General features: G+C 37.9%; 1 protein-coding gene across 5 annotated transcripts in view; it reads left to right on the forward strand.

The window, feature by feature from the left end:
- The window catches only part of LOC107736843 (protein FAM135A-like), a 29,436-nt gene that overhangs the window by 5,335 nt on the left and 10,096 nt on the right, over window positions 1-14,005 (forward strand). For 3 of the 5 annotated variants that reach the window (XR_001639747.1, XM_016548202.1, XM_016548201.1), the window contains 11 exons: window positions 3,745-3,824; window positions 5,931-6,070; window positions 6,179-6,249; window positions 6,428-6,601; window positions 6,853-6,979; window positions 7,544-7,697; window positions 9,495-9,572; window positions 10,007-10,056; window positions 12,156-12,314; window positions 13,224-13,297; window positions 13,395-13,549. Coding sequence is in view for 4 of the 5 variants with exons in the window: in XM_016548202.1 (XP_016403688.1) it covers window positions 3,745-3,824; window positions 5,931-6,070; window positions 6,179-6,249; window positions 6,428-6,601; window positions 6,853-6,979; window positions 7,544-7,697; window positions 9,495-9,572; window positions 10,007-10,056; window positions 12,156-12,314; window positions 13,224-13,297; window positions 13,395-13,549 (1,262 nt within the window). In the remaining variant the exon portion in view is untranslated. The remainder of the gene's footprint in view (window positions 1-3,744; window positions 3,825-5,930; window positions 6,071-6,178; window positions 6,250-6,427; window positions 6,602-6,852; window positions 6,980-7,543; window positions 7,698-9,494; window positions 9,573-10,006; window positions 10,057-12,155; window positions 12,315-13,223; window positions 13,298-13,394; window positions 13,550-14,005) is intronic. The other 2 variants (XM_016548204.1, XM_016548203.1) reach the window with 2 other exon arrangements.

Below are 14,005 nucleotides of genomic sequence, written 5' to 3' on the forward strand. Positions count from 1 at the left end.
GTGTTGTCGCGGGAGGAGCAAACGACAGACACAGTTTATTAACAGAAAATCAACAAAGTGTCCAGAAAAAAGGGAATCAAGTGTCCAAAATAAACAGGGGATCTGGTGTCCTCATCGTGCTGCGGCCGAACGCGCTCCCCTCTCCGGTCCGGGGCGCGAGGGGCGGCGGCTTCTATCAGCGGCTCCGTCCTTCTCTCTGCCCATGGCGCTTGAAGGGACTAGACGACCCAGCATCCTTGCCAGACGGCCGTGTAACGGGTTCAGTTCTCGTCCGGACTGCGGAGTCCCTCTACGCACCCCTCCTGGACCCACAAGGACACCAGCGTGCATGCACGGGAAAGAGACCGGTCTCCCGAGGAGAGGCGCGCTCAGCATTTAAACAGCAGAGTAATAGATCTTTCGAATCTGTAAAGCCTCTACGTTTATTTGTGTGCGCTCACTATAACAACAAAACATTGCGCTTTTGTAAAATAATGAAAGCAAACAGGATGTGCTTTCTGCCGTCTCGGCCTCTGTGAACTTGAGCGCGAAACTCCGTGTATACTTGCTTTACAGACATGAAAAATATATCTATAGAGAGTGAAATGTCTACTTTCAAATAAAACAATTAAAATCTGAAAAAACAAATATTCTCAGATTATGTAATCCGTATGAAACTTGCAGGCAGGCCCATCCACTAGCCTACTGTGGAGATGCCGAGTCAAATTAATCTCTTAAACCGAAATCACAGAAAATACTAGTTTATAAATAGGTTATTAAAATGTTAATGCAGTTCAATCATACTGTTTTTCCCTGACACATTCATCTTCATTACTTCTGCCGGTGTGCTGTAGCAAGCTTTATGCGTGCGCTTGAGCGCTTTTTAGGCTATGTAGGCAATTAAAGGCTAATTAGCATGCGATTAGTCGACAAATGCTTAAAACGAACGACTACTAGTCGACCAGAAAAATCTTTAGTCGAGGGCAGCCCTAGAGTTTTGTGTGATGGAAAAAAGTTTCCCATGCAGATTTCACTTGTTCAATTTGGTAACTTGAATTCGCCAATGATCAGCAGAAAGCTGCTTGGTTTGAAAGTGACTTCTGTGTCAGCTGTGTTACCTGGATTGCTACACTATTGCCGTTTTTACCTGCAAATTTTCACAGAAATTATGCTAATTTGTCACAACTTGATAATGAAAACCTTTGAGTCTTAACCTGTTTGTTGTAAGTGACATGAGCAAATCAAAGACATACTAGACATACAAACATTCTACGAAGAAAACTTCCGTTGTGGCTTATCTTTTATTACCTCAGTAAAATGTAAATATAAATGTAAACATTAAGATTTGTTGCACATTTAATGTAGCCTGTACGTCTAATCGCTTAAAGTAGTAGCATACTTCTCTTTAACAGGCTGTACAATTTGAGGTTTCAGTCATGTCTATAGCTCAAATGGTGCAGGATGGTTAGCTTTGGCTTAGCAGTTTAAACAATTAAATATGCACAAGCTTCACTAATGTATAGATCATCTAGACAACCTGAATGCATTTTCATATTTAATGTGAGGATGAGATTTCTATTAACAGAGAATCTCAGAATAAAATTGAGGTTAACTTCAGATTGCACCAGTTTCAGTATGTGCAAAAAAACTGAAATGACCCAGCATGCAATTCAGGTATTTTCTGAACCTAATCTTGCTTAGTCTTATCCTAAGCATGGAAACGTGCATATTTCAACACACAAGAACCTAATGGCCCATTCTTGTAATGTGATCTCTAGAGGCTATTGTTCATTATGAAAAGCCAGTTTTATTTAGCATAGGTAAGAGTTAAGTTACAATGACTTAAAGTTATTTTTGCTGGATATCCAAAGCAAAAATTTGTTATTTGTGTTAAGATAGTTTGTTTAATGGGATAGTTCACCCAAAAATGAAAATTCTGTCATCATTTGCTTACCGTCATGTCATTCCAAACTTGTATGACTTTCTTTTTTCTGCAGAACATAAAAGAAGATATTTTGAAGAATGTTGCCACCCAAACAGTCTCAGTTCCCATTTGCTTCCATTATATGGACAAAAAATAAAATGGAAGTCAATGGGAACCAAAACTGTTTGATTACCGACATTCTTCAAAATACAGGTGAGTAAATGATGACAGAATTTTCATTTTTAGGTGAACTATCCCTTTAAGTTAGTCATACGTTTATGTAGCGTCACACTTTCTATGTCGCAATGTAAATGTCTAAAGAGTCAATTTTCAAGGAAGAAACTCTAGGTTATTGTCAGTGCTCAGTAGGGTTGTTTGGTGTCAACACAGCAGTATTCAACCTCAGTTTAACATTCCACATCTGCTGACGTTGTCGCTGTGGGTCTAACTAAAACAGCGAGCCATTGGTTTGCTCAGCTGTGCGACAGGAAGCATAACGCAACCGTCATTCTTCTCTTCAGCTCCTGCAATGGGCCTGTTTGTTTGTTCCTGTTCTCAGATCTGTGTTCCGGCCAGCCGGTTATATTCTTACCTATCTCCTCGCTTCCACATAAGTGCCTCTGTGTGCTTTTGATGTCATGATATTCTTGTCAGTAGGATAATTGCAGCTCTATTTTGGTTGCCTGAACTTCCTCTTTAATTGCAAATGCATGGGAGGATGGAGTACAGGATATAAACACGAGCTGTGTGGATACAGCCATGTTCAGGAGCTCTCTGATGAGCTCAGTGTGTGCGGATTATTCAGCCGAGCTCTGATGAGTAGAAATGAAGAACTGTGAGGGTGTGAGATGTATTTGACAGTCACAGTGGCTTCTTCCATTCTGAGAACCACAGTAAGAAGAAAAGCTCACCAGTTTCTTTTAAAAAACAATGCAGAAACAATTTAGTTTGGTTGTTAGTGATTCATAAACTGCATTTTTCTGTTGAATACTGTATCAGCATATTCTGTATTAATATATTCCGAGTCTGACAGTGTTTTCTGCATCACTGAATCTGTGTGGCACGGTAAAAGAAATTAAGCTTTAGCTGAGTTGTAGTCTGAATCTCTTGTATGAGAGAGAAAAAAACAGGCACCGTGAAATAGCTAATTCAGTGAAAGTATGCTTTTTGTTTAGTATGTTTGTTTGTAATATGCACTACCATTCAAAAAGTTTAACACACCAAGGCTCCATTTATTTGTTTAAAACTATATTAAAAACAGTAAATGTTATTACAATTAATATCTTTAAATGGTAAAGCTGAATTTTCAGCATCATTACTCCAGTCTTCAGTGTCACACGATCCTTCAGAAGTCATTCTAATATGCTGATTTGCTGCTCAAGAAACATTTCTTATTATTGTTAAAGTCAAATGGTTGTGAAGCCATATTTTTGAGGAAACTGCGATACATTTAGGATTCTTTTATTAAAGTACAAAATAACTTTTGTAGCATTATAAATTTCTAAAAACTATTATAGATTTATTATATGGAATCACACTCAGAATGGTTAAATTCTTTACGATTCTTATCCCTGACTCTACCTTTACAGAAAGCATGTCTTTGAGCTGAGTAGGCTCTTAAGTGTAACAAGCTTGCGTCAGGCTTTTCTTACATGGGCTGCACTCAGTATAAAGAAAAATATTCAAGGCATCAGAAAAGGGTCTTTTAGATAGCAATCCATAATAAAATCTAGTATTGAGTTTTATGTGTTTGTGTAATAGTGAAAAAGCAGGCATACATTTTTTAAAAAGTATAATGCTTTTCTTAAATTCTTAAGCTTAGTATGAACATGTGATGACAGGTTCTATCAGATCCGAGCCAGTATGAAAGTGCCCCCACGGATCCCGCAGAGGGTGGAAGCCAGTCTGCTGCATCCCATAGGTAAAAACACTCATCCATCTCAAATAAACATGTCATGTCATGTCAAGATGCCACAGAAATATAAATCGAGGGACCACATTTTTTTTTGCCTTTGCTCATACAAAACAAATAGAGCTGGTATTTAACCTTCACAAAATGCTGATTGTGACAATAAATATTATATAAGCTGCTTTATGTTCTTTTGATATTATATGTTTAGTTTATTCTTTGTCTAAAAATGTCTAGATGTTGTTTGAAGCTGATTTGTGAGATTTTGGTTTAATAATAACATAAAAAAATTTATTTATTTGTTTATAGTTTTAATTTCTAATATAAACATTTATTAACCCCTTAACTGTCACTCACATTTTTGAACATAGACATAAAAGTGCACGATCCAAACTTAAATTTTTATAATTCATGAACAGAAACATTTTGTAACATGATATTGACGTACCATTTTCATGGTAATGCAATGTTTGATTTTAAAATGGGTTTCAAAAGATGAATTTTGAGATTTAAAGTTTTCAATTGATATCTATATTGACAGTGACAGTTAAAGGGTTAATTTAAGGAAAACATTAAAGGGGTCCTATTATGCTTTTTCACTTTTTCAACTTTAGTTCGTCTGTAATGTTGCTGTTTGAGCATAAAAAAGATCTGCAAAGTTACAAAGCTCAAAGTCCACTTCAAAAGGAGATATTTTATTTAACAGAAATCACTTTTCAAAAACTACAACGAACGACTCGTTTGGACTACAACGCATATTTTCCGGGATTTGTGAAATCACAAATCTCGACGAATGGGATGAGACCTGGTTGAGCTGCACTAGAGAAGGCAACGAGTGTTATCACTATGTCGGAGACACGCTAGCTTTACCAAGTCAGACAAACTTAGAGTAGTTACAATCATCCAGGTTTAAATCGCAATCAGATTGATTTGATTTTGACGCAATATTTACACTGAAGCTTGCAGGCGGCTATGGTAAAGGGCATGACATTTCCCGACCAGGTGCCGAGTGGACAACGCATATTTTCCGGGATTTGTGATATCAGAAATCTCGACGAATGGGATGAGACCTGGTTGAGCTGCACTAGAGAAGGCAACGAGTGTTATCACTATGTCGGAGACACGCTAGCTTTACCAAGTCAGACAAACTTAGAGTGGTTACAATCATCCAGGTTTAAATCGCAATCAAATTGATTTGATTTTGACGCAATATTTACACTGAAGCTTGCAGGCGGCTATGGTAAGAGGCAATAAATTTCCCGACCAGGCGCCGAGTGGAGCCAATCACACTGGCCCAGCTAACCAGTACACCCCAAAACAAAATCAAGACTTTGTAAAAGAGCATAATAGGCCGGACCCCTTTAAGCTGGCTTTAAGTTCTAGATCATTGTTTGGTCAAACAGATTTTTACTGATGCCTCATTCCATTTTGCCATTAATGTGAATGTGCTGAAGCTGTATTCCTAAAGACAAATAAAATGTATCAGCCAGGTAAATTATTAGTTTTACCTCTCCAGAGGTGTCTTCAGGCTGTGTATTTCAAAGGAATGCAGATTATCTTCAGTTATGAGAGATAAACATCTAACTTTCCCTTTCTAACAGTTTTAGCCTACGGCTCTCTTAATATTACATCAACATTCACCTCAGGGCCTACAGTGTTTGACAGTGGGTTGAAATAATCTTTGCCTGCACTTTAACAGGCTTTGTTTGTTGGAGTGTGTAATGTCTTACCCTGTGGTGAACTGTGATGAGAAGCTTCATTATCTGTCCAGCGATTCCTCATATTCTCTCCTCAGAAGTATCAGGGCAGTCTGTATGCTTGGATGTTTGTTTAAATTTTTTCTTTTAGCTTTATGTTTGAAAAGCGTGTGGGTTGACATTGATAACAGTTAGATACAAGATGCACAAACACTAAATAAGTTTGTCATTGACACCGTTGTTGGTGCAATTTGTCACACTATATTTACAAAAATTAGGCGGAAACACAACAAGGAAGAAAGATTTTCAGAGAACAGAACGATTTAAAATGGAAAAAATAACATCAGATATTTCCGTTAAATCAATGGGCTGTTACATATCTCTGAGCTTTGTGATGCCCTTCTAATATGTTATCTCACAGGTTCGGATCTGGCTTTCCCAGCAGCAGTTCAAGATGATGTGGTCTGCAGTAAAACCTTTCAGATCCTTTATAAAAACGAGGAGATTTTAGTCAACGACGTCCTCGTATTCAAAGTGATGATGCTGCTAGATGCAAAGAAGGTGAGCGAATCTCATGACTCAAACAACATGCACACTAAGGGTTCAGTGATAAAATCTGCCTCTGTGTGCATCACTAGTGATGGTGGTGATAGTATTTTTCCCCTGCAGGTGGAAGAGTCCTTAAATGAAATGGACTTTCAGATGTCATTGGACCTGTACTTCACCGATGGCGACTACTCGTATGTAGAAGAATAACTGAATGTTGTTTAAAAAAAAAAAAAAACAGAGATTATAGTATAACATTTAATGAATATTTTACTGTTGCTCATATTTAGGGTTAGGGATTTGAACAAACAAAAACTATTACCTAAAACCGTTGTTTCACATATAACCGTGTTTGTCTTTGTCTGTGTTCAGGCCCGAGGACCCGAGTTCTCTCCAGAGCATCAGCAGTCGAATACTGCGTTTGCACTTTAGCCTCCACAGAGGTATCCATCAGCACGTCAACGTCATGTTTGACTACTTCCACCTGTCTGTCATCTCTGCCACTATCCACGCATCACTGGTGGCTCTGCATCAACCTCTAATCAGGTCTGCAGTACACTGAGAACTGTATATAACTGTCATAGTAGTCATTTTGAATATGTGACATGTGAAGACAGTAGATTGTGAGCTATATAGAGTTGTGAGTTGTGCTTCCCAGGACAGACAAACACATAAAAAGCCTTTACAGTGAGGGGAAAAATACATTCAAAAGGTGCAACTTATCTAAATTGTGCCTTTATTTTAAAAGCAGTAGAAATGTGTGTACTGTATTTGACTGTCCGTGTTTGTCCCCTCAGTTTCCCACGGCCAGTCAAAAGTACATGGCTGAATCGGAATGCTCCGGCACAGAGCAAAGACTCTCTCATCCCAACGCTGGAGTCTGTGGTGTTTGGCACCACCTACGTCAAGCAGCTGTCCCCAGATGTAAGAATACAAACACACACACAAATATCCTTACTAAACCTATACAACATCTAATGTTCAAGAGAGATCAAATGTCTAGACACATAAATATTAGGTATTAATTTCACAAGTTTCATTGACATCAAATGCTCTTTTTTTTTTTTTTTTTTTTTTTTAGCTAAATGACTAAAGTGTATTTTTCATTTGATTCCAATTAGTCTAAAACACTTTGCTGGTATTGCATTTGCAAAGCAAAGTACAGAGGCAGTGATTTTCTCATATCAGTGAGAGCTTTAAATCTGTCTATAAATAAGACCTCATGTAACTAAAAGGCTTGAGCTGTTACTGTAAATGAGATGATGTGATATTTACATTACAGAAATTCTCTTGAGACCAGATACCTGAAGGACCGTAGTGAGCTCTAGAGTTCACTTTTATAGCTTAATTTAATACAAAACTTTTCTCAAATGTAAAAGATTGTATCACCGAGGGGAATTGGTTATTATCACAGTGCAAAAACTCTTAATGCTCTTGCTGTTCACACAACGATCAGTGATGCATCAAGTCCTCTTTCATGATTTGCAGGGCAAAACCTTCCTGGTATTGGATCAGTGCCTACAGCATGCCTTCAGCCTGCACCAGAACATGTGTGCCAGCTTGCTGCGGGCATATCAGGGTCTGTTCTGCTATTTAACCTCCCTGACCAAGAATCTGCCCGCATCTCAGCGCATAGAGCTAGGTATGTAGTCCGTCAGAGCTGAAAGAATAAAAGTCTTGTTTCCAACCTGCACTTCCAATTTTTGACCCTGTATAAAGCATTTTTGTAGCTGATTGTGATGATGTTTTGCTTTGAAAGGTGTCGTTTTAACCAAACTTACTAATTACTAAAGCAGTTTAATCACTGAGCTACAGTATGTGTTCTAAGGGCAAGCGATATACACTACTGTCCAAAGGTTTGGGACTGTAAAACTTTTATGCATTATGTTACTCAGCAAGGTTTCAATAAATTGATCATAAGCGATGGTAAAGACTTACTTTGTTACAAAAAAAAATCTAGGTTAAATAAATATTTTAAATATTTCTATTCATCAAATAAATCAAAGAATGTATCATCGTTTCTTTCCACAAAAATATTAAGGAGCACAAATGTTTTCAATATAGTTAAAAAAAAAATTTGAGCACTAAATATGCATATTAAAATGATTTCTGACGGATCATGTAATTACAATTTTTACTTTAGTTTGATCAAATAAATGCAGCCTTGGTGAGCATAAGAGACTTAAATTATTATTATTTTTTTTAAATCCTTCCAACCCAAACTTTTGAACAGAAGACTAAGAAATTTGTGTGGAGAATTTAGGGAGAATATTTAGAAGATCTTATTAGGGGAAAAAATAGTATTATATATAATTTTCTCCACTGAACCCTTGGAAGTACCTTCAGAGATGCAGGTTGAAATCCATGAGGCTAAAGAACAGAATTTTTTATCAGGGGATTTTGAATTTTTGCTCCATAATATTTATATATTGTTATTTTTTTTTCTCCAAATTATATGTGATTATATTTTTTAAATTGAAACTTTTATATATTAATGTTTATCTATATATATTAGAGCCCGACCGATATGGTTTTTTTTGGGACTGATATTCTTTGTGTATATTATAGTACAGTACCAGTCAAAAGTTTGGACACTTTCCAGGAACATTCATTCACGGATTTGCGTTTCATCGAATTCGAAAGCGGGCCTGTAGACGTACACAGGGTTCCTCGAGCTGAAGGGATCCCCCGAATTTGGTGCGGATTCGCCGCGCCGTTACGGAGATATGGCCGTTCAAAGTTTCAGTGGTTTTCCATAGACTTAAGCTTCAAAAGCGTTTCATCCAGGTCGCCAGTAGCAAACAATAGAGCGCGCTCTGCTGGACAAACTAAGTAATTACACAATTTCAAGCATTTTATCTGCATTATATGTTCTGTAAAAAAAAATTTCATATCGGCGGCATATTCGCCGATACCGATATATCGGCAACAGGCTCATATCGGCCGATAATATCGGCAAAACGATATATCAGTCGGGCTCTAATATATATCTGTTTTTGTTGTATATGCATTGGATCATTTGCTTTCACATATTAATATATATTTTTTTATATCATCAGAGCTCATCAGATCACTGAATACTCACTCACACTAATCCACTCATTCACTTGAATAACTTTTTAGAGACTTTTGAAGACCTGCTGTTATTTGCCTGCATATTATATGCCTCTGCCCTCTTTTTTATGTATGTATCAGCATGCGGATGCTTTTATCTCCCGTTTTTGTGTGTTTGCACCTCTGAACTAGTCTTTAATACGACTTTCCCTCCTGAACTTTCACTGTAAGCCCTCACTTACTCATTCAAAGCTAAACTACTCACCCCTTGCTGCTTCTGACAGTGACTGAACTTGCATGTATTTGAGGGTTCATTTTGAGCTCAAACAGCTAAAGGTGAGAGTGAAAGTTTTAAACGTGCCTATATGTGCAATCCCACCACTAGCCAAGCCCAGCATGCAGGTCCTTTATGAACGAGTTCTCAGAAGACCTTACCCTCGAGGCCAAAGGCACGTCTACATAGGTATGTCCCTTCAAAACCGACCCTCAAAATCGCTCCACATACCTCTTGCCTTTCATTCGTGTCTTTTTTTTTTTAGATCTCTTTCTTTCTTCCGTTCCCCCTAACTTGGATGTTTGTCAATGGCAAGTGTTCTTCAGTGAGGGAACTTTTAGATCAACTTAGTCCTCCTTTCCTTTAGTAGTATCTCAGGTTGACTTGGGATCAGTCTTATTGCTTGAAATTTGCTGGTATTCTCTGTCCACTGACTCCTAATTCCTGTGCTGAAATTTGCTGGAATTCTCTGTCCTCTGACTCCTACTTCCTGTGCTGTTGATCCTCTTGATCCCTCTTATGCGCTGTCAATCACAGGCTCTTCAGACAGACCCTTCTCTCTCATTCACTCCATACTGCTGCTGTAGGAACAATATTTTAACTCTGCTCTTTTCTTTTATTAGAGGAACTTGATGTGGAGGCCCGACTTAATGAGCTTTGTGAACAAGTCAAGGTATGTCATAGTTTAATCATTTAATGCAAAAGAAATGCAAAAATACAGAGCAGTTGTCCCAAACAAGTCAAGACAAACTTTATTAAAGGGTCTTGTTACCATCTGGCAACATCTGTAAAGCGGGATCTGGTTATTTTACAGTTTTTGAGCAATGGCGCAACATGCTCATATGAGCTTGTGAATGATCCAATAAGAGTTTTATAATAATAATAAAGATGCGTTTTGTTTAGAATATATTTTAATTTATAAATTTTTTCCTCAAGTATTACACAATCTAAAGTGTGTTTTACTGATTCCAGACTTTTTTGGGTTTTTTGTGTGTTTTGGTTATGCATCCATCAATTTTTTTTAAGTGTTTAATTCACTGAATTATTCAAAAATAGTCATTACAACTTGGTTATTTAATGTACAAATAATTTAACTTAATAATAACTTAAAAATAAATACTTTGCAGGATATACCATTATTGTGTAATATAAAAAGTGAAAGTGACGTGATTGTAGCCAAGTATGGTGTCTCATAGTGAACATACACCTGGAGCAGTGGGCAGCCATTTCTGCTGTGGCGTCCAGGGAGCAGTTGGGGCTTTGATGCCTTGCTCAAGGGTCTCACCTCAGTTGTGGTATTGAGGGTGGAAGAGCGCGCTGGTCATTCACTCCCCCCACCTACAATCCCTGCCGGTAGGGGTGTGCACGGATAATGGCTTCAAAAACGAATAACGAATAATTCTGCCCGAATATTCGGCTGAGGCTGCAGCACAGTCTGATGTTTGCTAGATTCAAGGGTGAGCCAAGGGATCAGCGCGATATTTTACACAAACCTCTAAATTCACGCAATAATGAGTGTGTGAAGTGAATGAAACTAATGAATAAGCACAGCGTGATCGCCAATCAAACAGCCGCGTTGCCGTCTCTGCCTCTCAAAAACCAAACCAGCTCTCTGTCAAGAGTAGGCTAATAATCAACTTAAATACAGATACATTTTCTACTAAGCCTACATGTTTGCTTCCTTATCTTTTGCTGGTTTGCATGGCACACGCACAGTTGTTTAGTAAAGTTAAAAAAAGACTCGTTTAAAGAGTTCTGCATAATAAAAATGTGCGCCTTGAATTCATTCAGTCGTGTTGAAATGATCACTAAATGTTTGTCATGAAATCTTCCTACTTGTATATGATACATTTATTTTTAGAAATTATTAATTTTATAGTTTAGAACACTGAATAGGGCAAATAGTCGAAACACAAATATTTTTCCATACTCTTTTCCCATAGGTTTTCCAGACCTGCAAATTAAGTGAAATACTTTTTTAAACTGCGCAGGAACCGGTGAGCCAAAGGAAATCGTGTTGTTTTACATAAACTTCTAAAATTACAACGCAGTAACAAGTGTGTGAAGTAGCTAAATGAGTTTATGAATGAAATAAGCGCAAATAAAATAGCAGTGTTGCAGTTGCCTTTTTCCATGCATTTCCTGGAAATGACTTAAATCAATTTCCATATTTCTAAACTGCGTAGTTTTCATTTAGATATTTAAATATTTATTTATTGGATCACGAAAGGTCCCCAAGCTGGTACTCGAACTCACGTTGCTCGAAGCACAACCGCACTACGTCTCGAAGCACTGCCAATACATGGATATCGGCTCCGACTGTTAGAAGAGATTTAAATAAATGTTATAATCATAAAAAATATTATTTTAGTTAAACACGGCATATTTGTTCAGTGATAACTACGAAAAAAGATATGCTGTAAAACCATAAACATAACGGTCTTATCAAATATAGGCTAACTGTACGAAGTTCTTGTTCAAGCTCCGCCTACTTCCGGTTTTATCCGAATACAGATACAGATACGAATAATTTTGAGATTGTTACAGATACAAATACTGGCTTCGCTGCACACCCCTACCTGCCGGTACCAGGACTCAAACTCACGACCTTTGGGTTACAAGTCAGACTCTAACCATTAGGCCACGACTGCCCTTAAACCATAAGTTAAGGTCATACCTACCGCTGTGGTTGTTGCTTGGCTTGGCTGGCACCTCATAATGGTGTACTGCACAATTCTATATAAATGGCTCTTTGTGTATTTAATCTTGCAGCAGAGGGCAGAGAGCCCAGATGAGTTTGCTGAACTGGTGAACATGAATTTGGCGCAGCTATGCTCTCTGCTCATGGCATTGTGGGGGAATTTCCTGGAAGTGGTGTCCCTGAATGAGCGTGTCTCTGAGCTGTTGGCCCAGGAGCACCATACATTACGGGTGAGCTCTGAGATTTCTTCTACCAAATGCATATTCTACTTGCATACTTTCAGCGCATTTCATTTTTGCATTAGGCCAGTTTCACATCGCAAACTTGAGTGGCATGTGAGCAGCTTGTATTTTTTTCTGCGTGTATGTCAACAAATGATTGCATTCACATGGTTTAAGGGAGCAGGAGCTGCACGTGAGTGTCAAGCAGGAGCATTGCGTGAGCAGCACTGAAGCGATGGTTTCGGTGCCTAATCTATTTTTGCTGTGCTGCTCACGCTCAATTAAAGTGACAGCACACTGTTGATGGACAAAATAAATGTGATTTCACACAAAATGTGCTAAAAATGCACAGAATAAGCATGTCTAGTGTGTTTTAACAATAATTGGAGTATGTCAGAAAAGAAAATGAAGAATCAAAAATATGTAAAGAAGATTTACCCATCTAAACTTGTTTTTAATGATTCAGTTTAGGTTAAAGTATGGTGTACTATAAAAAAAAAAAACATAAACAACATGCTCTATATCGAAGTATGACTGAAAAGACATGATCAGAGCTATTTTTGTTGTTTACCATTTACATGTGAATCCCAGTGTTAACAAACTTTCATGTCTTTAAAACTTTCAAATTTATAACTGACCAACTTCTAAAACAAATTTATAGTTGTCTCTCTAAGGAAATATGTAGCTTGGGAGCTGTTGCTGTGATTCTGTACATATGCTTCCAGTGTGAATACTCTTGCTAGTCTGCAGCTGCAGTGAGGATGAAGTTACGCTGACGCAAATCTCAAGCTAGGGGTGTGAAACAGGCATTACATTCTGACACCTTTTGTAATGCAAAGATGCATGAAATTGATGTTGCAAAGTTAGGAGTGTTTGTGCATAGTATAATTGGCTTTATGTATGTTGTACAATTTTTAGGTGCAAAGATTTGCAGAAGCTTTCTTTTGTCTTGAACACCCAAGACAGAGTGCACTGGCCTACCAGGAACTGCAGTACGTCTTAAAATATCATTACTGTTATGTAGTTATTTTGCACAAAGAAAAGATGTGAATTCTCATTATAATTCAAATGAACTACTTTATTTAACAGTGCTCACAGTCACCAACAGATGACCACAGCTATCAAGAACTCCTCCTACTTCTTGTCCTTGCCACCACTTCCTGTTGAATGTGCAGATCTAGATGGGGATGTGAACTCCCTACCAATCATCTTTGAGGACAGATATTTGGAATCAGTTACTGAAGGTATGTATAATGGCACTTCTGGATTGATAACCATTAGCTCATATAAAAAAAAAACTTTGATTTTGAAGGTTTTTAAGATTTGTGCAAGTTTTAAAGTCTGCAGTACCACCTTCCTGCATAGTTTAGCTCCAACCTACCTGACTAGAATTTTCTAGTAAATCTGAAGACCTTGATTAGCTGGTTCAGGTATGTTTTTTAGGGTTCAGCCTAACTCTGCAGGACTTTAGCCCTCCAGGAGCAGGACTGGACACACCTGAACTAAATGTAGTGACTATAGGGCCTTTCGCACCGCAGGAACCTTTTCATAGTACCTGAACTAATTGTGGAACTACCCACTTTTTGGCGTGTTCGCACCGCAGAAACTAGGAACGGTTTTAGTTCTAGGAACTCCGTTTGGAGGAACTAAATTAGCTCCTACTTCAGAGCAGGGTCTAAAACAGTTCTATAGGAACTATC

This window comes from Sinocyclocheilus rhinocerous, unplaced genomic scaffold (assembly GCF_001515625.1).
Source record: "Sinocyclocheilus rhinocerous isolate Xijiao unplaced genomic scaffold, SAMN03320098_v1.1 scaffold1214, whole genome shotgun sequence".
Taxonomy (NCBI): Eukaryota; Metazoa; Chordata; class Actinopteri; order Cypriniformes; family Cyprinidae; genus Sinocyclocheilus; species Sinocyclocheilus rhinocerous.